Source organism: Hypomesus transpacificus, chromosome 26 (genome assembly GCF_021917145.1).
Source record: "Hypomesus transpacificus isolate Combined female chromosome 26, fHypTra1, whole genome shotgun sequence".
Taxonomy (NCBI): domain Eukaryota; kingdom Metazoa; phylum Chordata; class Actinopteri; order Osmeriformes; family Osmeridae; genus Hypomesus; species Hypomesus transpacificus.
The window spans coordinates 5,572,881-5,598,057 of record NC_061085.1 but is presented as its reverse complement, the minus strand read 5'-3'; the positions used below and the strand labels follow the sequence as shown (position 1 = coordinate 5,598,057).

Genomic DNA, 25,177 nt, shown 5'->3' with positions numbered 1-25,177 from the left:
TAGTGTGGTTCATATTATTCTTTGGACCATCATGGGTTTGTCTTTGTTTTGTGAACACATTCAGAGTTTGAGTATTTCAAATTTGATCTCATGTCTGAATGCAGGAAATAACATGTCTAGAACGAAATGGTGAGGCTCTAGACGCTCTGCTGATAGACCTATCCAAAGTCACCAACAGCAGAGAAAGAGCCAGCAAACTATTCCAGTGGCTGATTTTCCCCATTCCCTCCAAGAGTTTTCTCAGGTAATAATGTGTACTGTGGGCTGAAATGTCATTAGAAACTGAATTTGAATTCAGCATACGCACACACACACTTTTTTTCGACTTATCTACTTGTACTGTTTAAGCTTGAGTTCAAGTACAAGTCTTTTATTTGTCAGGTACACAGAACAACACAAGGTTAGACTGGGCACTGAAATTCTTAAGACAAGACAACGCAAAGCACCTGGCATAACATAACATATAAGTACACAGAACATAATTTACATCTATGCTGAGCTTAAATAAGTGAAACTTCCTAAATATACAGATAGCAATAAATAAATGACTATACTAACCCTAATACTAAAACTTCCTAAATTACAGATAACAATAAATAGTACACTATACTAACCCTAAATGGACATAAAACCTATTTCAACCATATAACCTATTCTAACCTAAGTGGAGTACAGTACAATAGTGCAAATTTCCAGATCAGTGACTATATCAATGACCATACAGGAGCCTGGTGGCGAGGTACAGTAGTGCAATGTTACTGATAGTGCCACCAGTAGCTGAAAGTGACAGTGTATAAGTGACTAGTTTGCAGTAAATCAATGTCCATTCAGAAGCCTGATGGCCCTTGGGTAGAAACTGTTGTCCAATCTGCGTGTGCGCGACCGGATGCTGTGGTAACGCCTGACAGAAGGCAACGGGGTAAAGAGACTGAAGGATGGGTGGGAACAGTCTCTTAGAATCCTGCCGGCTTTCCTGAGGCAACGTGTGTGGTAGGTGTCCTGTAGGGCTGGGAGCTTCCTGCCGATGATGAACTCAGCAGAACGGACCACACTTCGTAGGGCCTTGCGGTCCCTGTCTGTGCAGCTCCCATACCACACTGTAATACAACCAGTCAGAATGCTCTCTATAGTGCATCTGTAAAAGTTAGTGAGGATGACCGAGTCCATACCAAACTTCTTTAGTCTCCTCAGGAAGAAAAGGCGCTTACGGGCCGCTTTGACCACCGCTTTGAAACCCTGTTCCAACTTTTGCTCATGTTGTTAACAATTGTTATTGTTACTATTCTTATGTTTATGTCCCTAAAGTGTCCAATAAATCAAGATCTGTTGGGTGAAAAAAAAAAGCAATTTTTGTACATTGATACTATAGGCCACGAGTAACTCCCACTCTGCAAATGGGCCACATTCGGCAATAGGTGGCGCTACATGCCACGCCTAGAGTTTGTGGTTTCCTTCTCCCCCCATAAGTCCAAAATGTCTAAAAAATTGACATTTCTTATTTCTCATGTGGAACAAAAAAGCCTCGAGTCCCCAGAAAGTCCCAATGATGGATTTTCCTGTACAGTGAAAACATTGGACAACCTACAAAAATAATCTTGGGTTGTGCTCAGCTGGGTGGGAGAATTTCTTAACCCGACCAACATGCCCTCAGTGGGGTAATCCTCACTCGTGTCAGAGGTCATCAAGATGTTTAAATAGCTCGGTGGCAGCTGGGTGCTGGGTGGATGAGATTTGCCCTGAGATGCTGAAGGCTCTGGACACTTTTGGCTGTCTTGAGGGAAACATCTGTTCAGTGTGTCGTGGGAGTCTCCAACAGTGCCTGTGGAATGGTGATTCCCATTTTCAAAAAAGGGGACCCGGGGGGTGTGCTCCAATTATTGGGGTAACATACTGCTCACCTTCCACAAGAAAGCTTTTTCCAGGGTGCTGGAAAGAGGGTCTGACCGAGGATGCAGGAGGAGCAATGCGTATTCCGTCCTGTCCGTGGAACAGTGAATCAGCACTTTATCCTCACAGAGTTGTTTGGGGGGGTAATGGGAGTTTGACCATCTAGTCTACATGGGTTTTGTGGACCCTCGGGGGGCACTGTGGGAGTATGGGGCACTTGGGCCGTTACTACGAGCGAACCGGTCCCTGTATAACTAAAGTGAGAGCTGTGTTCACATTCTTGGCACAAAGTCAAGCATATTTCTTGTGGGAGTTAGACTCCAAGTATTGCCCCTTGTCTCCATCATGTTTGTGATATTTGTGGACGGGATCTTGAGGCGCACCATCCTAAGGAGGGTGTCTGGTTTGGGAACCTCAGAATTCTCCAGTTTTTTGCAGATTACCTGGTTATTTGGGCTTCATCCGTGATCTTCAGCACAAACTGGGGTGGTTTGCAGCCATGTGTGAAATGGCTTGGATGAGGGTCATCACCATTTAATCTGAGGCCACGGTTTTCTACCAGAAAATCGTGGGTTTCTCCCTATTTGGTAATGGGTTCATGCTACGAGTGAAGTATCTCAATCTTGTTCACGAGTGAAGGGAGAAAGGAGTGAGATTGACAGGCGGAGCAGTGCGGTGTCAGCAGTGATGGGGGCGTTTTACTTTGGTGCAAATTGAGCTGAGCCGGAAGGCAACATTTTTAATTAACCTGTCGATCCATGTTCCAGCCCTCACCTGTTGTCATGAGCTTTGGGTAGTGACCGGAAAAGTTAGATTTCGGATACAAGCGTCCAAAATGAGTTCCCTCCTTTGGGTGGCTGGGTTCAACCCAATCCCAGATGAACAGAAGGTGGATGGAAGTTGCATTATTGTATAAACTTAATTTGAATTTGTGTTGTTTCTCTTGAATAATTGCATAGAACAAGTGAATCTGAACAGCATGATTTTAAATGTTATATTAGTTAGAATTCAAAATATACAGTGCCCTCCAAAAGTATTGGAACAGTGAGGCCAATTCCTTTATTTTTTCTGTAGACTGAAAACATTTGGGCTTGACATCAAACGATGAATGTGAAACCAGAGATCAACGTTTCAGCTTTTATTTCCAGGTATTTACATCAGGATCTGATGAACAAATTAGAAAATATCACTTTTTTGTTCGAACCCACCCATTTGTCACGTGAGCAAAAGTATTGGAACATGTGACTGACAGGTGTGTTTTGTTGCCCAGGTGTGTCCTATTACATACATTATTCAATCAATAAATACCACTGAATGTCTACACTCAGGTTCAGATTGGGTAAGATAGGTTTTGTCTATGCAGACTGTATTCAGAGGTGAAAACAACATGAAAACCAGAGCGCTGTCTTTGGGTGAAAAACAAGCAATTGTGAGTCTTAGAGAAGATGGAAAATCAATCAGAGCCATTGCAGAAACATTGGCCATAGCCAGTACAACCATTTGGAATGTCCTGAAGAAGAAGAAAACTACTGGTGTACTAAGTAACAGACGTCGAACAGGTAGACCAAGGAAAACATCAGCAGTTGATGACAGAAACATTGTGAGAGCTGTAAAGAAAGACCCTAAAACAACTGTTAGTGAGATCAGCAACAACCTCCAGATGGCAGGAGTGAAGGTATCACTATCTACTGTTCGCAGAAGACTTCATGAACAAAAGTACAAGGGCTACACCAGAAGATGCAAACCACTCATTAGCAAGAAGAATAGGAAGGCCAGGCTGGAATTTGCCAAAAAGTACAGAGATGAACCTCAAAAATTCTGGGACAAAGTTTTATGGACTGATGAGACAAAGATTAACTTTTACCAAAGTGATGGAAAGGCTAAAGTTTGGAGAAAGAAAGGAACTGCTCATGATCCCAAACACACAAGCTCATCTGTGAAACACGGTGGAGGTAATGTCATGGCTTGGGCTTGCATGGCTTCTTCTGGGACGGGCTCATTAATCTTCATTGAGGATGTAACACATGATGGCAGCAGCAAAATGAACTCGGAAGTCTACAGAAACATTTTGTCTGCCAATTTAAGGAAAGATGCAACCAAACTGATTGGCAGAGCCTTCATCATGCAGCAAGATAACGACCCAAAACACACTGCCAAAACAACAAAGGAGTTCATCAGGGGCAAGGAATGGAATGTATTAGACTGGCCAAGTCAATCTCCAGACTTAAACCCTATAGAGCATGCATTTTACCTGCTTAAGAGGAGACTGAAGGGAGGAACCCCACAAAACAAACAACAACTGAAAGAGGCTGCAGTGAAAGCCTGGGAAAGCATCAAAAAGGAAGAATGCAAAAGTTTGGTGACGTCAATGGGTCACAGACTTGCTGCAGTTATTGAAAGCAAAGGATTTGCAACTAAATATTAAGTCTTATTCACTTAAATATGTTTTAAGTATATCTGTTCCAATACTTTTGATCACATGACAAATGGGTGGATTCAAACAAAATGTGATATTTTCTTAGTTGTGCATCAGATCCTGATGTAAATACCTGGAAATAAAAGCTGAAACGTTGATCTCTGGTCTCACGTTCATTATTTGATGTCAAGCCCAAATGTTTTCAGTCTACAGCAAAAATAAAGGAATTCGCCTCACTGTTCCAATACTTTTGGAGGGCACTGTAGCTGCAAGCTAGCCTGACGTTGTCATACTCATAATTCTACTCAGAATATAACTCTCCGTTGGGCTGTGAGTATGGGGCATGTTTCAACCGAACTCGTAAAACAAATGCCTCTTCGCTCAATTGGATAGACCTACAACCAATCAGAGCAATGTAATATGTTGTTTGTTGAAAACGAATTCAACCCAAGCGCTCTTTGGTGACGTTGTTGATTACGTTACTGTTGATCATCTGTCCATTTGTGTGGGAGTTACTCATGTCCTGTAGCTTATTTTTTTTAAACACAATTTCAAATCATGGAAAAATTGGGATTCAAACCAACAACCTTTCAGTTGGTGGGAGACTAATGGTACGTGTCCACTACAGTGGCGTGGGCGGCGTGAGCTGAAATAATTCTCATGTAAATGAGGAGTGTTGGCCAATTGTATTGGTTTCTTGTTACCAGTGTTGTTTTTGGTGGCCTGTTTTAATTTTAGCTTTAGTCTAGTCTTTGTGTCAAGCCTTCATTTTTAGTTATTAGTTTTAGTCACGTTCATACTTTTTTTTTGTCAAGTTTCAGTCGAAGTCTGAGCATTTTAGTCAGACTTTTCCATGACTATTTTCGTCTAGTTGAAGTCAATGGAAATTTTATTTGAGTCTTTTCTTAATCAAAACAGAAGTAGTCTAAGCAGTAGTGTCGGGAGGCATGTTAATGCCAGAATCATTTGTTTAAATGTATGTATTGGTCTAGAATAAGGTATTCAAAGTCATGTTGTTGAACCCAAATTCAGTTCAGTGTGATTGCTATGTGAATGGAAAAATTAGCTACAGTATCAGCCAACAAGGGATGCTTAGTACACATGCAGTCAGTCAGGTGGAACTCCGAACCCATTTTACACTCTCTCATACAAACAAATATACACACAGTCGGGCTGGGCGATATGGGTAAAAAATTATCACGATAGATATTTATATTTCCATTTGATAACGATAATTAAGACGATAGACCACAGATCAGTAGTAGTAGCAAAATAAAGGCGCTTGCACACTGAGTGCAACATTTTCATATGCGTTTTTCGCAATCGTCAGCCTCAAAATTCGGTGGCTCTGAATTGCCAAAAAAACTAAAAATGCTGGCTATGGAGCGAAATGGCAGAAAATCGAACTCGATCCGATTTTTTGGACGGACGAAAGTTTCGGAGGCAGTGTGTAAGCGCGATTGATATAACTTTTTGGACTCAGTGTGCAATAGCCTTAAGTCTCTTCCTCATCTTTTTCCCTACACTCGGCATAAAGTTTAGGCAGCTCGGTATGAGAGAAATGTTTGCGGCCAGGGAGCACATACCTGGGGTCAAGTAACTTATCAATACCTTGGCGCAAACTCACACTTCCTGCATGTTCCAATGAGTGATTTGACTTAAAGTGGTAAAAAAGGTTTGTCGTATTACCAGACTTGGTAGCCACCTGTTTGTTTACGACACAATTTGCACCGAACATTGCTCTGCTCTTTGTCGGATTTCAAAAAGCCAAACCACTTCCAAATAACTGAAGTAACCCTTTTTAACTAACCCTTTTTATCAATACTTTTCATTGGAAGTTGCTCCCTCACCATGGCTATCGCTGCCACTGTTTTTGGTAAGAAGACTCAATTTCTGCGCTTAACATTAGCTACTCCACTTGAGGTGCTCAGTCAGTATATTTTAGTGAGCGTACGAAGGCTACAATTCTCTGCAACTTCCTGCTGTATCACAGAAGTTAAATGGACTGCTGTTCCTAATTATTCTCTATCGATATTATTGAAAATGAATTAATGTTACGATATCTTTATTGAGGGAAGTCATTACTTCAATGAATCGATAAGAAAAAAAAATATATAGGCCAGCCCTAACACAGTACACGCACTAGTCACACATATTAACCCACTTTACACTTTCACAAACACACACACGCTAGTTACACACGTTTGTCTCAGACTCTCAAGTCGTTTTCAGCTTCAGTGGCTAAGATTTAAAGCTAACGTCTAAAGCTAATGTTAAAATGAGACACATTAACCACAGCCTCATGAGTTGGCTAATAAAGTTATAACCTTTCGTCTCGTTTTTATTTTGTAAACTAATTTTTGTCTCGTTTATTCGTCAACAATATTGCATTATACATTTAATTATAGTCATCGTCACATGACCAGTATTTACGTTGCGACTAGTCTCATTTTCGTCACGTGAAAAAGGTTCATTGACGACGATATTTAGTCATAATTTTTGTAACGTAGCAGTGGTGCATGGTTGCCTATGTTGTCGGTGTCCCTGTTGTGTTTTTTATACTTAAAAATTCGTCGTCACATTACGTGTGTGCCACTGCTAGATTACTAGCCCAGCCCACACATGACTGGTTGAGTGACCGGTGGTGTAACATGTATTGTAATCTTTCACTAGTAAAATATTGCAAAAAAGCCAGCACCATTATTTAGTAACTAAAGTCATGCTACATCTAGCCAGTGTACGTCACGTGACGTTTGAGTGCGTGTCGACTCCAGTCACCTGAGGAGAGAGGGAGAGATGGCGCCGTTGTGTGTGGCTGGCCGTCTACCTCTGCTACCTTTCCCGTGTATTGTCCTGTTTTTATCGTTTTTATTTCATAAAGTGTCATCACTACTGGTATATGATCGCCTGATCCTCCTAAAAATCTGCGATTCCGAGAACAAATTACCGATCCAGGACTTTAACGATCAGACAAAGCCACCACCACCTGTTCTGGCGTTTGTACCCTCTCACCTATGGCGTCTTCCTGGTCGGTTGCCACGCAATAGCCGTCGCAGAAGACGAGGAAAGAGAGGTGGAGTAATATGCCGGCTGAAAGCTCATCTGGCCTGGCTGTTTGGTCTCTCCAGTGATTACGCCGGGTGCGACATCCGAGGCTCCGTGGATTACTCCTATCGATGGCTGCTGCCGGCTATACCGGAGGCCGTGTACCCACCTCCCTGCCGCCGACCCGTGAGAATCCGTAGATGGGGCCGCACGCTGGAGAGTCTCCGCCCGGTTAACCGGGCCTCCCAACAGACGGATTGGCATTTTGTTCGCATGAGATTCGGACCGACCCCTCGACCGTCATGGGGAACGAAGGCCACACCATTTCTCAGAGAGCCGTGGGGAACGAGGAGAGTGGTCGGGTGGCTGCAGTCTGCTTACCGATCGAGCCATGGAGTCAGGAGAGGAATTCTGATCCTGGGGAGGCAGTGACTGTCATCGCTGGAGGCCCGAGCTGGTGGAGCGGTCCCGGAGAGGAGACGGCTGTCAACGCGGCAAGTGATCCAGGGAGCGACAATGGTCAGATAATTGAAGCAGCTAGACTTTCGCTGCTCAACACCATTCCCGGAGCGGTGGGATCATGCGATGAAACTGATTAACCCGCAGTTCACTGTTCTAGGCCTACATTAGTTAACAGGCGCATAAATAGAGCTATAATCAAGCAATGTAAATGGAATATCTTTAAAACTGTCAATGACTCTAAACTTATTTGGGATGCTAGGAGCAAACCCAAAGGACTCTTAGGTGGTCATATAAAGATTAGAAGTATTATCTCTAAATGTGAACACGTTCAGCATCTTTTACACGAGTCAAATATCGATTATCTAGCGATGTCGGAATCATGGTTACATGAAAATTCATCCAATGCAGCCATAACTGTGCCTGGTTTCAGCATTTTTGAAATGATCGAAAACATGGTAAAGGTGGTGGTGTTTTGTGTAATGTTAAGGAATCAATTAGCTGCAATGAAATATTATTCACAAACTGTGATTTGGAGTGTCTAGGTCTTAATATGGTTCTATCTCCGGAAATGTCTTTCATCCTAATTGTATTATACCGGCCCCCCTCAGCAACTGTTAGTTTTTATGATAAATTCAGAGAACTATTACAACAATGTGACTAACAAAGAGATAATAATCTGTGGTGACATCAATACCAATTGGGTAGATAAATCCTCAAGAAAATGTCTTAAACAGGTTACTGACAGCTTTAATCTAACTCAACTGGTTGATGGACCAACCCGTATTACTAATACTTCCTCCACCCAGATAGATTAAATTTTTAGCAACAGACCAGACAGAATAACAAAATCGTATAATCTTATCACTGGACTGTTTGATCACAATTTGATCCTAATGTCGAGAAAAGTGAATGGTGTAAAGCGTTCCATTAATGGTCCGACTCAAACTTCCATGAGGATACCAAAGAACAAAAAGGAAGATTTCAAGAATGCTATCCAGAAGATTAGTTGGGATGAGATACTTGTTTCAAATGATGTGAGCTTTACTAGCCAATGCTTTACTGAAAATATACACAAGACAATCAAAGATTTATCAATGGAGTCAAGAAGGAAACATAAAAGGAGTTATCTGCCATGGATAAATGAAAATGTTATTCACTTGATGAGAGAAAGGGATCGAGGCCTTAAAACATTCCTGAAGTCCAAACGGATAACTGATAGGCACATTTTTACAGCATTAAGAAACAAGGTGACAAGAGAACTTAGAAAAGCCAAGGCAAATTATTTCCTTGAAATAATCGTAAATTCTAAAGGAGACTCTAAACAAATATGGCAACAAATAAAGAAATTAATTGGACAAAACAATGTTAGAAAGCAGATAGAACTCAGGATCAATGACAGTCTTTCACATGATCCCCCCCATGGTGGCTGAAATGCTAAATGAGTATTTTGTGGATTCTGTGGCTGCTGTTGCCAACAGTTTCCCTTCACACCAACAGTATGGTGGCATTTCTCATAATCCAACTGTGCTCTTATTTAACCTTGAAAGGGTATCTGAAGAACAAGTAGAGAACATCATCAAATCATTTAAACCCAAAGAGTCAAAGGACGTCTTTGAAATGAACTCTGCCATGGTTAAAGACCTTTGCGTGTTGTTAAAAAAGCCTACTACCCATATTGCTAACCTGTCATTCTCTCAAGAACATGGGTGTTTTCCGGATCACTGGAAACGCCAATTACAGCCCTATTAGCATACTTCCCATAATGTCCAAAGTTTTAGAAAAATTTGCAGTCGAGCAACTCATTTTGTCATCTTAATTCTAATCAGCTTTTACACCCTATGCAGCATGGTTTTAGATCAAATCACTCCACCGAGACTGCAACGGTCTATTTTATTGAAAGGGTCAAGTCCCTTATGGATAGAGGAGGAGCTGTGGGTGCAGTATTTCTGGATCTTCGGAAAGCGTTTGACACGGTCAACCATAACATACTTCAGTCTAAGTTTGATCAGTTTAACTTTTCTTCTTCTACATCCAGCTGGTTCAAATCATATTTATCAACTCAAACTCAGTGTGTTAAAATAAACAATGTATTATCCGACTTCAAAAATCTGTCTACAGGTGTTCCCCAAGGTTCAATCCTGGGTCCACTTCTTTTCAGTCTTTATATTAACGATTTACCATCAGTTTGCCAAGACTGTGAGGTTCTGATGTACGCAGACGACACTGTGATCTTTGGGTGGGGTAAGAATAATGTAGAGGTCGCTGCTAGGCTTACAAAGGTCATGGTTAATGTGTCTGACTGGTTAAACAAATGTTGTCTTCAGCTCAACAATTCCAAAACCGTTGCTATGTTTTTTTCTAAAACCAGCAAGTCTCACACTGAACCCGATGTGTTTATTTCTGATCAAAGAATCAAGATTGTGAAGGATTACAAATATCTTGGTATCTTGATTGATAATCAACTTACTTTTAAAAACATGTTAAAAAAATATGCAAAAATTTAAAATTCACCTTAGCCAACTTTAGGCATCTTAGAAATCACATGTCCACCAAGGCTGCTAAAATGTACATGTTCTCGTTGTTTTTATCTCATATTAACTACTGCTTACCCACCTGGTTTACTGCCAACTCCACTACCCTTAAACCAGTAATGTCTCTTTACAAACAGGCTCTCAAAATACTTGACAAAAAACCTAAATCACACCATCACTGTTCAGTCCTCCATAAATACAGACTTTTAAGTTGGGACAACATGATCACATTCAAGAACTGCTGTTTAATGTTCAAAATCCGGTTTAACCTGGCCCACCCACCACTATGCAGCCTAGTCAAGTTTAGAACACCAGCAACCAGTGCTACTCGAGGGGCAGCAAGAGGAGACTGTGTTATTCCTTTAAAAAAAAGTGTATTTGGACAGTCAGTTTTCTCAATTAGGTCAGTCCGGGAACGGAACCATCTCCCTCAAAACATTCGAGAATCAACCTCATCCAACTGTTTTAAAAGTAATCTCAAAACATGGTTGATAAATAACCAAAAATGTGATCACTAGTGGGTAAGCAGTAGAACTTGTATTTTTTGAATGTTTGTATTTATTGTCAATGTTATGCTTGATATACGTTAATGCCTCTTTTTTAGGTTGTATAGCCTTTTTCCCTCTGGCAGAGAGACTGCCAATGGAAATTAGCCTTTTGGCTATAATTGGGTAGCCTGGCTGCCAGCCCAACTTCTCCCCGCCCCCCAAAACATTTGGTCGGGAAGTTGGGTCTGGAGGGTCTCGTATTGGGGACCAACTACAGAAAACCAGAATCTGGGCGAACCAATTAAATTGCCAGGGCGGGCTTTATACGATGATGGACAGATGATCAACAGTAACGTAATCACCCACGTCACAAAAGAGCGCTTAAGTTGAATTCGTTTTGAACAAACATGGCTACCGCTGGAGATCTGGGATGTTATGATACTGCCATCGAGTCTGTTTTAGAAGACATCGACAGCGCATTAATTTTGAAAGAGGAACAGAGAGACGCAATCAAGGCATTTATCGATGGAAAATATGTTTTTGCCGTCCTACCTACGGGATTCGGTAAAAGTTTAATTTATCAGCTGGCCCCGATGGAGTTGTAATCCTAAACGGAGAACTTGTTCGTATATGCATTGCCCTTTATTGTTTCGCTCAAAAAGGTTGACCGTGTGAACAAGTACTCTCCCTACCCTTAAATTAATTTTACAATACCGGCAAAAATCGTTTGTATTCATTCTTCAAGCATACTTCAAGTCTGCTTGTAGTTTAGTTCTGTTGACAACAACTATGCGGTGCTTAACATACGTTACATACTCTGTTGCTCTGATTGGTTGTAGATCTATCCAATTGAGCGAAGAGGCATTTGTTTTCCAGGCTCGTTTGAAACACGCCCTGTAGTCAAAGCCCAACGGAGAGTTATCAGACTCATATTCTGACTAGAATTATGAGTATGACAACGTCAGGCTAATAATTGGGTGCATTTACATTTTAATGTTTATGAATGTACACTGTCCCTCTTGATCAAATAAACAAGAAATGAAATGAAAATGAAGTGTATCGGACATGTCCCCGAGCCTGGTGCACTGTGGGAAGGAAAGCGGTGCAGAGCGTTAAACAACACTGTAGTGGACACGCACCGTTACGTTACCTAATGAGACATTGCCTCTCCTGTGTTTGTAGAGGTTCTGCTTCTCATCAAAAAAGGGGTTTAACAGATTCTCTTACAATTATTAGCTTATTGTTCACACAGCTATAATTCAGCCCTTTTTGGGATATCAAGGTGAAACTGTCTTGGTTCCGGTGCGCCTGCAGTATGGATGCACTGACGAGAGCTCCGCTATTACCTAGCATTTTTTTGTCATGTTAGTGTCTAAGTTGTTTTGTCGATTTTTGTAGAGTTGCTCATTCAGTAACAGGGCTGCCAACTTTTTCAAAAACCTTGGCGTGAGATTTGGTGCGAGGGGATAGCTTTCGTGAACTTCACCACTAAAAAAGCTGATCACACCTCCATTCTTCTGCTCCCCACATACAAACAAAAGCTTAAGTTCCTATTGTTGAACTCTTGTGTTTATTTTGATGTGTAGTGTCGGATGTTAGTTTGCTTAGTTTGATTGTTCACACTGAGGTGAATGTAAGCTAGCTAGATCGCTAGACAGGCTGTTACAGCGGGGCAGATGCAGTAGGCTATCGCAGGATGCAGCCTATGAGGTTTATCCAAGTCACGATTATTGCTAGTTGTAAAGAATAAACATTTCCCATTGCAAATAATGGTTTGAGTATTTGAGTTCCACCACCTCTTCACGTAACTGACAGCTGCAATAGGTTAACTTAAAACCATAGATGGTTAAAATTTGCTCGCACCCGTGCGCACAAATATTACCATGCTTGCACACATATCTTTGGGCGCGCTGTATTAGAACCCATATGTATGATTATTGAAGGGAAATAATGAGAACACGAACATTTCATGCATCAATGTTTACAATAATAATTTTCAACCACTCATTACAAGATAGAGAAACTTGAAAACATATGAAACATACATAATTGTGGGCAATGTTGAACAGCACATAGATTATAAATATATAATTTTGTTAGACATAAATTACCATTCTAGTGATTAGTGGATAAACCGGAATTCTCCATAACTAAGGTTTGACTTTCTTCGACAATCCAATTGTCCAAACAAGTTATAGATATTTAGCTTAAAGGTTAGCCTACATCAGGGGTGTCAAACTCATTTCGCATCGTGGGCCACATACGGCCTAGGGAGATGTCAAGTGGGCCGGACCATTAAAATTATACCATACTCTGCTATAAATAACCAAAATATCATGTCTTTCTTCTGTGTTATCTAGTTTAATTGATATAAAGACCATATCGTATAAACTCCGTCCAACCGCTTTAACACGTAATGATCTCTTCGGTGGTGTAGTTGGTTAAAGCATTGTACGGCCACATATTGTTAATGCGAATCTGGGATCCCAAGTTCGCGCCCCAGTCCAGTGAATCTCGTACGATATCCTTTAACTTTTACTGTGAGAAAATGACATAATTCTAAAGGCCTACGGATGTATCACAACATTTTAATGTGTGAGCACTAATATCAGATCAAAATGAACACATGTAGCCTTAATTAAATATTGAATAACGTAGGGTAGTCTACCGTCGGAGACAACCACTACGCCTCATTCAGCCAGTTTAAACGGCTGCTAGATGACGCTGTTCATTTTCAAAGCGCCGATAGTTCGGCTCTTTGGGCCGGCACAATCCGGAAGAAACCACCAAAGCTTCACAAGGCATCGTTCGCCCATCCCTAGTAGAGACCAAGGTATTAATTGATACCGTCTGCTGTTTTCAGTCTGTCTCAGTGATGCGGCTTGTCTTCTACTCTGATGGAAAGAGTGCGCCCCTTCGCGGATAATCCATGAATTACAGCGAATTAAAAATATTAATTCCATGTCTTTTATGCATTTTTCCACTTTCAAATTATCCTGCGGGCCTGATCGAACCTCCTTGGGGGCCGGTTCCGGCCCGCGGGCCGTATGTTTGACACCCCTGGCCTACATAGTGTAACTAGCTAGGGCTTGGCGGTATGACGGTATATACCGTGGAACGGTAGAAATGTCTACTGGGAGAGATTTGGCTATACCGTTTCAACCGCGGTATACTTTTATACTATATTTTTGTATACACGTCTCAATTAAATGTCTGGTTGTTGTATTGTACATAAGCCATCATACAAATCGCATTCTTGCGATCTTTAGAATTGTAGTTTAACTTTTATTTGATTCGTTATTTTCGTTTGATCTTGAAGCACATTTGCATTGGTCTGACGGAATTTGTAGTCTATTTTGTCTTTGCGGACCACATTCATGCCGATGCTAATTAATTATATATGTGAGGACCCATTCTGCAGGTAACCAATTCGATGTCTTTTGTTGTGTTGTTTTATGTCTCGTGCTGTAAAATTATTGTTGTAAAATTACACTGGTGGTGTAATTCTTGATCTAGGATGACTAGTGAAGGTTAACTACTTACTAACACTAAGTGAGGTCATGCTGGGAAATATCAAACTGAGGCAATCGACCGAGCTTTAACAAGGTTGATACGCCAAAATTGAAGTTAAAAATGGATAGTAAAACTCAGACTGATCGCTTTCGCTCATTTTGAAATTTTCGGAGGGTATTAGGTAGGGCTGTCCCCACTTAGTCAACTAGTCAATTTTCTGGTCGATATGCTCTTGGTCGACCAAGATTTTTTTTAGTCGAGCTGCCGTATTGCAGTGTGAGATCTGATTCCCGCTTGTGTCATCATTGCTGAATTAACAAAATGTTAAACAGAAATTGTAGATTATATTATTGGTCTAGCCCTACTTCGCTCATGCTAACGCGCTGGGTTGAAAAATGAATATGCCTATTATAAGAATCACATCCAAATCGAATGACATTATCTTCTCCGGCCAAAACAACAAAATCTTTCTCTGTTGCAACGTTCCCCACTCAGCTTCTAACTACGTAAATTCGCATGCTGCAAGTTCAGGCAGTGATAAGGGCGCTCTGACGATTTGCATGTTAAACAAACAATATTTTTAAATTTGTAGTACATTGTAAGAGATACTAAATACCATCGGCATTGGTTACAACAGGACTGGTGATACAGTCTTATTATTAGTAGGCTATTAGCGGCAGAATCTGCAATGTCCAGCAGCCATTGAGTCAGATCTCGAAAATTCAGACGTTTTAGTCGAGTCTTGGTCGACCAAAGAAAATCTTAGTCGGGGACAGCCCTCGTATTACGGATCCGTATTGAGCTGTGAGTAGGTCACCACGCGGATGGCATGACTGCTCATCAGCCAATCGGAATGCTCGTACTCGTAACTTTTGAGTCTTGTTAACTAAAGTGTTGTCTCGTGAGGCAGTTGTTTTTGTTTGTAATAAATAATCGAGTGTGATGATTAAGGATGATGTGGTTATTTTGTACCATTTATTAATTGAATTTACAGAATAATTACTATACCGTGATATATACCGTAACCGTGATATAAAATTACTCATACTGTGATAGAAGATTTCGGCCATGATTTCACAGAAATCATACAGGCTACAACGGTCAGTAGCTGCCTGTCACAAACGCAGAAGCCGGATCATGTAAAACACGCATTACTCCAAAAAACAAATGCTTTGTCACAAAAAAGTTTAGATGTTTAATTTACAAAATTAACATATGTTAAGAAACGTGTCTTAACTGGAAATATTGCCTCAGTTTTCAATTTGAAGCAGCTCATTTAACAGGTGGTGGTGGTGGTGGGCTAGCTAGGGGCTAGGTGGTGGTGGGATAGCTAGGGGCTAGGTGGTGGTGGGCTAGCTAGGGGCTAGCTTGCCAGGCCCACCTGTAAAATCCCCCCAAGATAATCCCTAATTAAATATTTTCCACGACGTTGTAAACACATTTCCGATTAGATGTCCCACGTTTTGATGGTACTAGCAGAGCCCATATTAGACATTCTCTGGTACTAGCCTAGTGTTTATTTCTAATAGATTTCAATGGTCTCAAAGCGGCTTAGGTCTGTCGTCTCCCCAACGTGGTCATGCAATGCATTGTGGGGGAAAGAAGAATCATTGCAAAAAGTAGCAACTTTTCGTATAATATTACGTTTTGTGACACCCAACGACATCAAATACAATGGATAACAGTATTACCAACAACCAAATAGTGCAAATTCGTTGGAAAAATAAACCTGCCATATGGCCTTTACTGCGATTTAAATATTTTAATCGTTTGAGCACTAGTAAGCACAAAAATAATCAGTGATACATTTTGCCACCCATTAAAAATTACAGTCGCAATGGCATTTCAAAAAGTAGCAAATGCGATAATTTCGGTCACAGTGTAGTGCCCTGCTAATGGGGCAGATTTGGAGCAGTCCCTGTAGCACCACCAAAGGGTGAAATTGGCCCAGAGGTTCTGGAAAGGTCATACGTGGTCTCGTTTCAGCAAACAGAATGCGAAGAAAAAAAGTTACGCAGGGGCAAAGGAGTTATTGAGGTTTTTGGAGAAAGATAATTATAATAATTTCAACAAAACCAATATGTTTCCTCCTGGCATAGAACTTGAAATTGGATGTAAAATGAATTAAGTTAATTTGCTCAGAAACTGTATTAAGATCTTACTGAAACTTAAACACTATCTACTTAGTTCTTGTAATAGAAATGTAGTACTTGCAAATTAAATGTGTTTACTGAGACACCCATCCTGTTGAGAAAGAGAGAAGCGAGTGCAGATTCAAATAATTCAACATTTCCTTTCAGAAATTGTCAAAATTCTGTTCTGTGGACATGATACTCAGAGCTTAAAGTTCTGTTTTAAGCATTTCCATAAAAAAAAAACAAAGGCTCGATTCACAGCAGGAATGGAGCAAAGCATTCATATCCGAGTTTAGATCCATTATCATATGTACTGAAACTTGGCTGTGCCTGATTTCTTAGATTTACGCACATAAACTGTGCCGTATATTCACCAGTTCTAACCGCTACAGTTATGCTATCACACCAAGCTGGGAATCCAGTTCTAAAATGTGAAAAGGAGTGAATCTGCACGCAATGGCTGTTCCTCGGTGACCAGATGTCTCAGTAAACTGAAAGTGAATGTGAACAACTGAAGCAAATGCATTTTTTTTTCTTCAATTATTTAAGTTGAGCCATTCAAAATATTATTATTATATATAGAAATTAATCATATTCACTGTCGACTGAGACATTTTTCTTCCCAAAGTGTACATACCCATTTTAGTTTGTTTCAAATTGCAGTGGAGATGGTTCTTTATTGATACATTCGTCATTTTTCTCAGGGATACTTGGGAAAAGAAGCCCATTCACATTTCACGCAAGAATGAAGATTACTATAAGGGACTGTTCTCCACAGCAGAGTTTGATCGCATCTTGAGACATGCAAGTATTTTCTTCATGTTTTTTGTCATAATACTGTATCTTCCTGACCCCAAAAATTAATGTTACTGTTAATATTATAAGGATGATGTTCAATATGGAGTCAACTTGGACATCACCAGCTATACCAATGGCAAGAGAGAGACACACAACCCTCCAGGAAGGGCTTTGCCCTTCACTGTATGGGATTTTTATGAGGTAAACCACATAACCAGATTTGTCATACCACATTCAAAGAGCTGATATGACTGATGATACTGAACTCCAGCCTGTTCCTTCTTATCCCCAGAATGGTTGCTCCTTGCGCATGTTGAATCCCCAGGCTTTTTCCTCCACTGTGTGGAATGTGTTGTCCATCCTTCAAGAGCACTTTGGCAGTATGGCAGGAGCCAATGTGTGAGTAGCCAATAGACATCTGCTTCCACGTCCAGATTAGTGGCATTGCAGTCAGAACAGTATAGTAAAATGATCTGAAATATGAGTAAGAGTTCTACATTTTTATATCCTCAGGTATCTGACACCTCCTGGAACACAGGGCTTTGCTCCTCATTATGATGATATTGAGGCATTTGTAGTTCAGCTGGAAGGGAAAAAGCATTGGAGAGTATACAACCCCAGGTAATTGTAATTACAATCAACACAAGCATTAGATTTTTTTGATGAAAAGTACTACTCTGGCAGTAAAGATTAAATGACAATAGATGCAGATTTCGCAATATTAAGTATTAGCAATCAGCAAATTGGAAAGAGTTTAACAAACACCTCAACATAAAAATGATCAGTTCAGACACAGTGGTACTACCAAAGTGTCGCTGATGAATGAAGGTCAGAGGATGTTTTATATAGTGAATAGCGAAAAACATACAGCCAATAGATTTATTAGTATTTTATTATCGGCAGGCTGATAATACATTATAGAACTGTGACTGTCATCAGAACACAGTAGGTTACAGTAGGAACACATAGGGCTGCACGATTATGGCCAAAATGATAATCACGATTATTTTGATTAATATTGAGATCACGATTAATTATCACAATTATTTGTTGATTTTAACCTATTCAAATTTGATTGTCACAATGCATTGTACCTGCAGAATGGATGTGAATAAAACTCAATATACAATCAATAAAAAACAAACGATCTCCGTCCAAACTAGCGTTTTCATATCGTTTTCCAAATGTTTGCCGTCCACACTAACATGGGTACATGACAATCGTTGTCATGGTTACGCCACTCCTGCCCGTCCCTCCCGCCACGGTGCCCTGTTTACATACTCCTCCAGCAATACTTTTTGGTGTTTTAAAATTGTCCCACCAGCTAGCTGTTCAGCTAGACTGGCTGCCAGCCCAACTTCTCCCCGCCCAAAAGAAAATTTGGTCGGGAAGTTGGGTCTGGAGGGTCTCGTATTGGGGACCAACTACAGAAAACCAGAATCTGGGCGAACCAATGAAATTGCCAGGGCGGGCTTTATACGATGATGGACAGATGATCAACAGTAACGTAATCACCCACGTCACAAAACAGCGCTTAAGTTGAATTCGTTTTGAACAAACATGGCTACCGCTGGAGATCTGGAATGTTATGTCTGCTATCGAGTCTGTTTTAGAAGACATCGACAGCGCATTAATTTTGAAAGAGGAACAGAGAGAAGCAATCAAGGCATTTGTCGATGGAAAATATGTTTTTGCCGTTCTTCCTACGGGATTCGGTAAAAGTTTAATTTATCAGCTGGCCCTGATGGTCGCGAAGAAGATGGGACACAATGAAAACCTAGTGGCCATTGTGGTTTCTCCTTTTCTTTTGTGGAGTTGTAATCCTAAACGGAGAACTTGTTCGTATATGCATTGCCCTTTATTGTTTCGCTCAAAAAGGTTGACTGTGTGAACAAGTACTCCCCTTACCCTTAAATTAATTTTACAACACCGGCAAAAATCGTTTGTATTCATTCTTCAAGCATACTTCAAGTCTACTTGTAGTTTAGTTCTGTTGACAACAACTATGCGGTGCTTAACATACGTCACATACTCTGTTGCTCTGATTGGTTGTAGATCTATCCAATTGAGCAAAGAGGCATTTGTTTTCCAGGCTTGTTTGAAACACGCCCTGTAGTCAAAGCCCAACGGAGAGTTCTCAGACTCATATTCTGACTAGAATTATGAGTATGACAACGTCAGGCTACTGTTCAGCCAGGTCTCACCCAGAATTGCCGCTCTGTTTGGTTTAAACCGTCTTCTCTGCCTTGTCCCCCCTATCGTTCAGGCACACCGAGTACTACACTCTGCATAGGAGTAACACGTATTTATTAAGTCAGTGGTTCTCAACCCTGTCCTCAGGGACCCCCTGTCCTGCATGTTTTAGATGTCTCCCTGCTCCAACACACCTGATTCAAATAAAAGGTCGCTATCTAGCTCTGTAGAAGCCTGGTAACGAACATGCATTTGAATCAGGTGTGTTGGACCAGGGAAACATCTAAAACTCCATGCAGCGCCGCAGCCGGTGTCAAACGCACCTATTGGTTGACGGAGCGCTAGATTGGCTTTCCAAAAAACAACTTTGATACGGAGCTTTCTATTAACGGAATGACGCATTTTAAATATTGCTCGATCACTTGAATTTGATCGTGGGAAGACGTGATCGTGATTAAAATTCGATTAATCGTGCAGCCCTAGGAACACATATATGAATGGATTTTAAGACAGAAAAAAACAGGTGTTAAGGTAATAGCTTTAAATGTTTCTTTATTCCTGTGGGAAAAGCAGGGATGCAAACTTGTCACCTTTCATCGAAGTGGACTTTTTCTTTAGTTAAAAATGTAAAATAATAAGAATAAGAAATAATGTAAGTAGGCAAAATCTAAAAATAACCTTATTTTGATAATTACCAAAAAAATTTAAATTATTGCACGGTAAGCGCTTGAAATAAAAATAAATAATTTCGCTTAAGATTTAGGCTCAGGTAACCCTAGCTCTTGTTACTGTCGGAGCGGAAAACGGGAGGACGGTCCCTATTGAATTTAGACTGCCTTTTAAATATGTAATGTCTGTCCTTGTGAACCAGGCTGATCTGGGAAAGATCCTTGAGAGGAGGATTGATGATAGGGAAACTTAGTATCCATCCAAATGGGAAGTTAGGGAACAAATGTCCATATCCTAAACTCTGCTCCAGGCGTTGGAGGCCTGTTATAACTGATAAGCAAGTAATGAAGAACTCAATGGGCTCTACTTCTTATCCAAATTAGGCATTCTGAGTTGAATGTCAGACTGGCCCCCTTGGCATATAAATTATTGACCAGCGAGGGAAATTAACAGGTAATAACTGGTGATCTTGCAACACATTTAGGTTTAAAAAGGGGCGGAGTATAAAGCAACCTTGTGCTTGTGCAACAGTTGGGCTTTTCATGCGCGAAATACCCATTATCCTGTATTGAAGTAAATAAAGCTACTTGTATTTGATTCCACCATGTCTGACAGTCCTTTTCGATCATCTGAGAAACCAGATCCGACATTAACAGTAGCCAATTTTATATTGTTGATGCATGACTGTATTCAGCCTAGGGTAGGGATGCACCGAAAAGAAAATGATCGTCCGAAACCGAAAGCAAACAAAATTAAACAGTTGGCCAAAAGCCGAACATGGTTTTTCAGTGAAAGTGCAGTATTTTTTGTCATTGCATAAATCAAATGGGCTAAATGTTCTTTTAACTTTTTTGTTTTGCTTTTCAAGAAGAAATCTATCACACAACTTAATAGAAAAATATATATTTTTAATATTCCAGCAATATACCATCAAAGCACTAATATATATATATATATATATATATATATAAAAGATATCTTTTTTTTTTTTTGCTGGAATGTTAAATATATATATTTTTTTCTATTTAAGTTGTGTGTATATATATTTATTTTTACTTGAGCCCTTCTCTTTAGATAGCCTATATTGGGCCTGTAACTGACCAAAAGAATGTAACGTACCAAACCGTTAATAAACACGAAGTGCCAAGCTGTTTTCCCTACTTAGTCTCCGGACAGCGGCGTTGTTTCTGACATGTAACGATTGCTAGATGGCGCTTTTTGCGCGGAGCAAAGGCAGGGTTGGAAAATTAATGTGCCTTCTCGTCGATTTGTCACTTATTTCTGTGTTGTTAGTCTGTGATGTTTTCATTAAAGCGTTTGTTGTCTAGCCCTCCAATCATTCAGCAAAAAAAGTATTGGCTAAAGGATGTCAAACAAGTTGCGGGTAAGGCTTGACTGCAGTTGGTCTGTAGTAGCCCGACATTATCAGGATTTTATAGTCGGCTGACAAGATCGCATTGTTCTCCCCAGTCAAAAAGTATAAACAAACACACAGGGACAACCTAAACATTCAATCGTCTAATTAGATCCTTGTTGTACTGTCAAAACACTCTGGCTAAACGCTGAAATATGGCCTGAGTACGCTGTGTTCCGGCCAGGTGTTGCTATCGATTACCACATCCAATTACACATCCGTCCAACCCAGAAACTACCATATTCATTTGATGCTGGAATGTTGCAGGCGCATTCCACAGACCAAATTGCATAGCAGTGTATGAGTAAAGCCCTGAATGAGTAATAAAAGCAGCTACTTCCTATGCCCGAGATGTTAAAGGGACATGCCAATACCCTTTGAAGAGGTCAAATTTACTATTATATTATATTTGCATCACTGTGTGAATGCCCTAGAAGGAGGGAGTGGATGTGACGACTATATAGTTTCCTTGACAAAGTTCAAATTCTGCAAAAATCAGCACTACCCATTAATTAAAAAACCCAAATTGGTAAATTGCAGAAATCCATTTAAACATGAATTTGTTTTGCATTTCAGGTCAGAAGAAGAGGTCCTGCCCGTTTTCTCAAGTTGTAAGTTTTCCTTAATTTCTTTTTGAAAAATGTAGGGCTGTCCCCACTCAGTCGACGAGTCGATTTTCTGGTCGATATGCTCTTGGTCGACTAAGATTTTTTTTGTCGAGCTGCCGTATGGCAGTGTGAGATCTGATTCCCGCTTGTGTTGACATTGCTGAACTACAAACTCTGCCATAGCCTACTTTGTCGGTGTTATTAGTCAAAATGGCAAAGAAATCTGTGGTATGGCAGCATTTTATTAAAGCACATTTACAAAGTACCGGGTGACTCGAAAAACGTTGAATGCAAACTCTGCCAAGAACGGTTTATTTTTCATAGTTCATTACATTTACATTACATTTAGTTACAACAGGAATGGTGATACGAGTCTTATTATTCGTAGGCTATTAGCGGCAGAATCTGCAATGTCCAGCAGCCATTGAGTCAGATCGCGAACATTTTGGTACGTTTTTTTTTTTTTTTTTTTTTACCGTTTCTAATTTTGATTAGTCGATTTTCAGACGTTTCAGTCGAGTCTTGGTCGACCAAAGAAAATCGTAGTCGGGGACAGCCCTAGAAAAATGACTAGATGAGGCTTTGTCTTTAAAGATGAGGAGCACAACATTACATTTCATAACATTTTACTTTAGATGATGTTCTGCTTTATCTATGTGAGATTGACTCACTCATATATATACCACAGGTTCTTGCATGCTTATGACAATTTGACAAATCTCAGGTTTTAAGGTAAATACATTGAAATGAGAAAGCATGCCAGTAAGGGCACTTTTGAACAGTAACAGCTAGCTGGCATCAGTTACTTGTAAAATGCATAGATAATGTTTAACAGTAAAATCGCAATTTAGCTTGCACCTAAGTTAAAACATTTGTGTGTGCCAACATTAGCAATAACGTCAGCAAGTTTGAGGTGTATGCATAGGCTAACCATTAAATTAGCAGCACATTTCCCGTATTTAACAATGATTAAAGATGGACTTACCTGAAAGTGATGCACAGGCACCATTTCGCAGTCTCTTTCTTTCTTTTTTTCCTCTCCTGACTCCTGTTATCGTTTTAAGCCCATTTTAGAAAAAGTTGACCTAGCCTATTGTCAAAGTTTGTCAGCCCACTGAGGGAAGGACACCCACAGCGAGCTTGGGAAGTTGAGTGTGTAGCCCATTTGTTTTGTTTTGTTGGGAGGGGGGGGCACCATCGTAACTTTATTTGAGCATTTAAATACATCTCTTGTTCTGCCTGTTTTGTAATATACGTGTCTAATATTTCTATACAAAAATAATATCGGTATTGCCGATGTTTGAATATTAGCTACTCCACTCGAGGGGCTTGTATTTTAGTAGGCGTATACCATTTCTCGGCAACTTCCTGCTGCATCACAGAAATTAAATGGACTGCTGTTCCTAATTATTCTCTATCGATATTATCGACGTTAATTAATTTTCAATAATGTTATGATATCTTTATTGAGGGAAGTAATTACTTCGATACCATTATCGCCCAGCCCTACTTTCTATGGTCGCCAAAGGGAATAACTAAACTTGGGACAAAAACTAATCTCTCTCAGGAAGTCGTTGAAATGGAATCTAAATGAAATTATGGTGAAGGTTAAAGTAGACATTCGCAAAAGGTGAAACGTGCTTGTTTCGGCTTTGCCTATTAATCTGTTAAAGAGTAACGTCACACATGTGATCTTTCAAATGTGAGTCCCACAGCGTAAAGTCACATGTGATTCAAACATTCCAACTGAATATTTTCCGATGGTCAAAAACTGTGAGAAACCTTTAAGTATGGCTTCAAAATGTACTAATCAGAATCAGAAACAGAATGGGATTTATTCGCCATGAAAGTTTGCACTGACAAGGAATTTGCTTTGGCAGGAAGGTGCATACAATAAACATATAGGAATCTTAAATTTAAATATGTGGTCTAACTATACTAAAACTAGCAGTAATAAGTGGAATACACTAAAATAAAATAAAAGTGGGCATAAAATAACATATAAGTTGCCAAATTACAATATAAAATACAATATAAAATACAAATATTACAGGAATTGATTGTAGTGCAAAAGTGAAAAGTTTTAAGACATGAAGTCATTAGACTCAGTGTGAGCTCTTGGCCTTGTTGAGGAGGCCAACAGCGGAAGGGAAGAAACTGTTTGTGTGGCGTGAGGTTTTGGTCCTGATGGACCGCAGCCTTCTGCCGGAGGGGAGTGTTTGAAACAGGGAGGAATGAGAGGAGGAGGAGGAATGAGAAAGCTAACAAGTAACACTAGCATGGTAGTAGCATTGCGATGAGTATTATGCTTGGTAACTTATTCCGGAAGTTAACTAAAGCTAGCTAGCTACCTTTTCAGAAAAATAACTTGTACTGTGGGGACCGTTGGAAATATTTAGAACTGAAGCATCTAAAGGTAAAAAAAGGATTTTTCCATGATTTTTATACAGTATTAATTCACTGTTGTAGGTTCTCCAAATGTAGATAAGATATCATAGTTGGTACTAGGGTTGTGATTCTTGGGTCACGAATCGATAAAAAATCGATTCACGATTTATTTGCTATTTTTTATAAAAAAATAAATAAAAATTACATTACAGTATAAAAAATTTATTATGATTTTTTACATTTGTGAATCGCTAGAAGACTGAATCGCGATTCAAATGTGAATCAATTATTTTATTTTTTCACCCCTAGTTGGTACGTTTTTATGGCTGGGCAATAAAGACAGTAGTGGGCCTCATTCACAAGCGTGTACTAACAAAACCAGGATTTGCACCCCAATGGCTTACCACTACCATGGCCATACAGGCTGAGGCCTTAAGCAGCAGCCCAGGCTCAATTCCAGCTCGGGCCATTTCTGCATGTCTTCCCCTCTCTCGTGCCCATACATTTCCTGTCTTTCTGTAACTGTTCAATAAAGCAATAAAAAGGCAGTGTGTTTGTGTGTAGTGATCAGCATTATGACCACCTGCCTAATATTGTGTAGGTCCCCTTATGCTGCCAAAACCCTGACCT

General features: G+C 40.1%; 1 protein-coding gene across 3 annotated transcripts in view; it reads left to right on the top strand.

The window, feature by feature from the left end:
- The window catches only part of riox1 (ribosomal oxygenase 1), a 35,895-nt gene that overhangs the window by 895 nt on the left and 9,823 nt on the right, over window positions 1-25,177 (top strand). For all 3 annotated transcript variants that reach the window (XM_047049387.1, XM_047049385.1, XM_047049384.1), the window contains exons 3-8: window positions 105-244; window positions 17,182-17,281; window positions 17,363-17,476; window positions 17,568-17,674; window positions 17,789-17,896; window positions 22,128-22,162. In XM_047049387.1, the coding sequence (XP_046905343.1) occupies window positions 105-244; window positions 17,182-17,281; window positions 17,363-17,476; window positions 17,568-17,674; window positions 17,789-17,896; window positions 22,128-22,162 (604 nt within the window). The remainder of the gene's footprint in view (window positions 1-104; window positions 245-17,181; window positions 17,282-17,362; window positions 17,477-17,567; window positions 17,675-17,788; window positions 17,897-22,127; window positions 22,163-25,177) is intronic.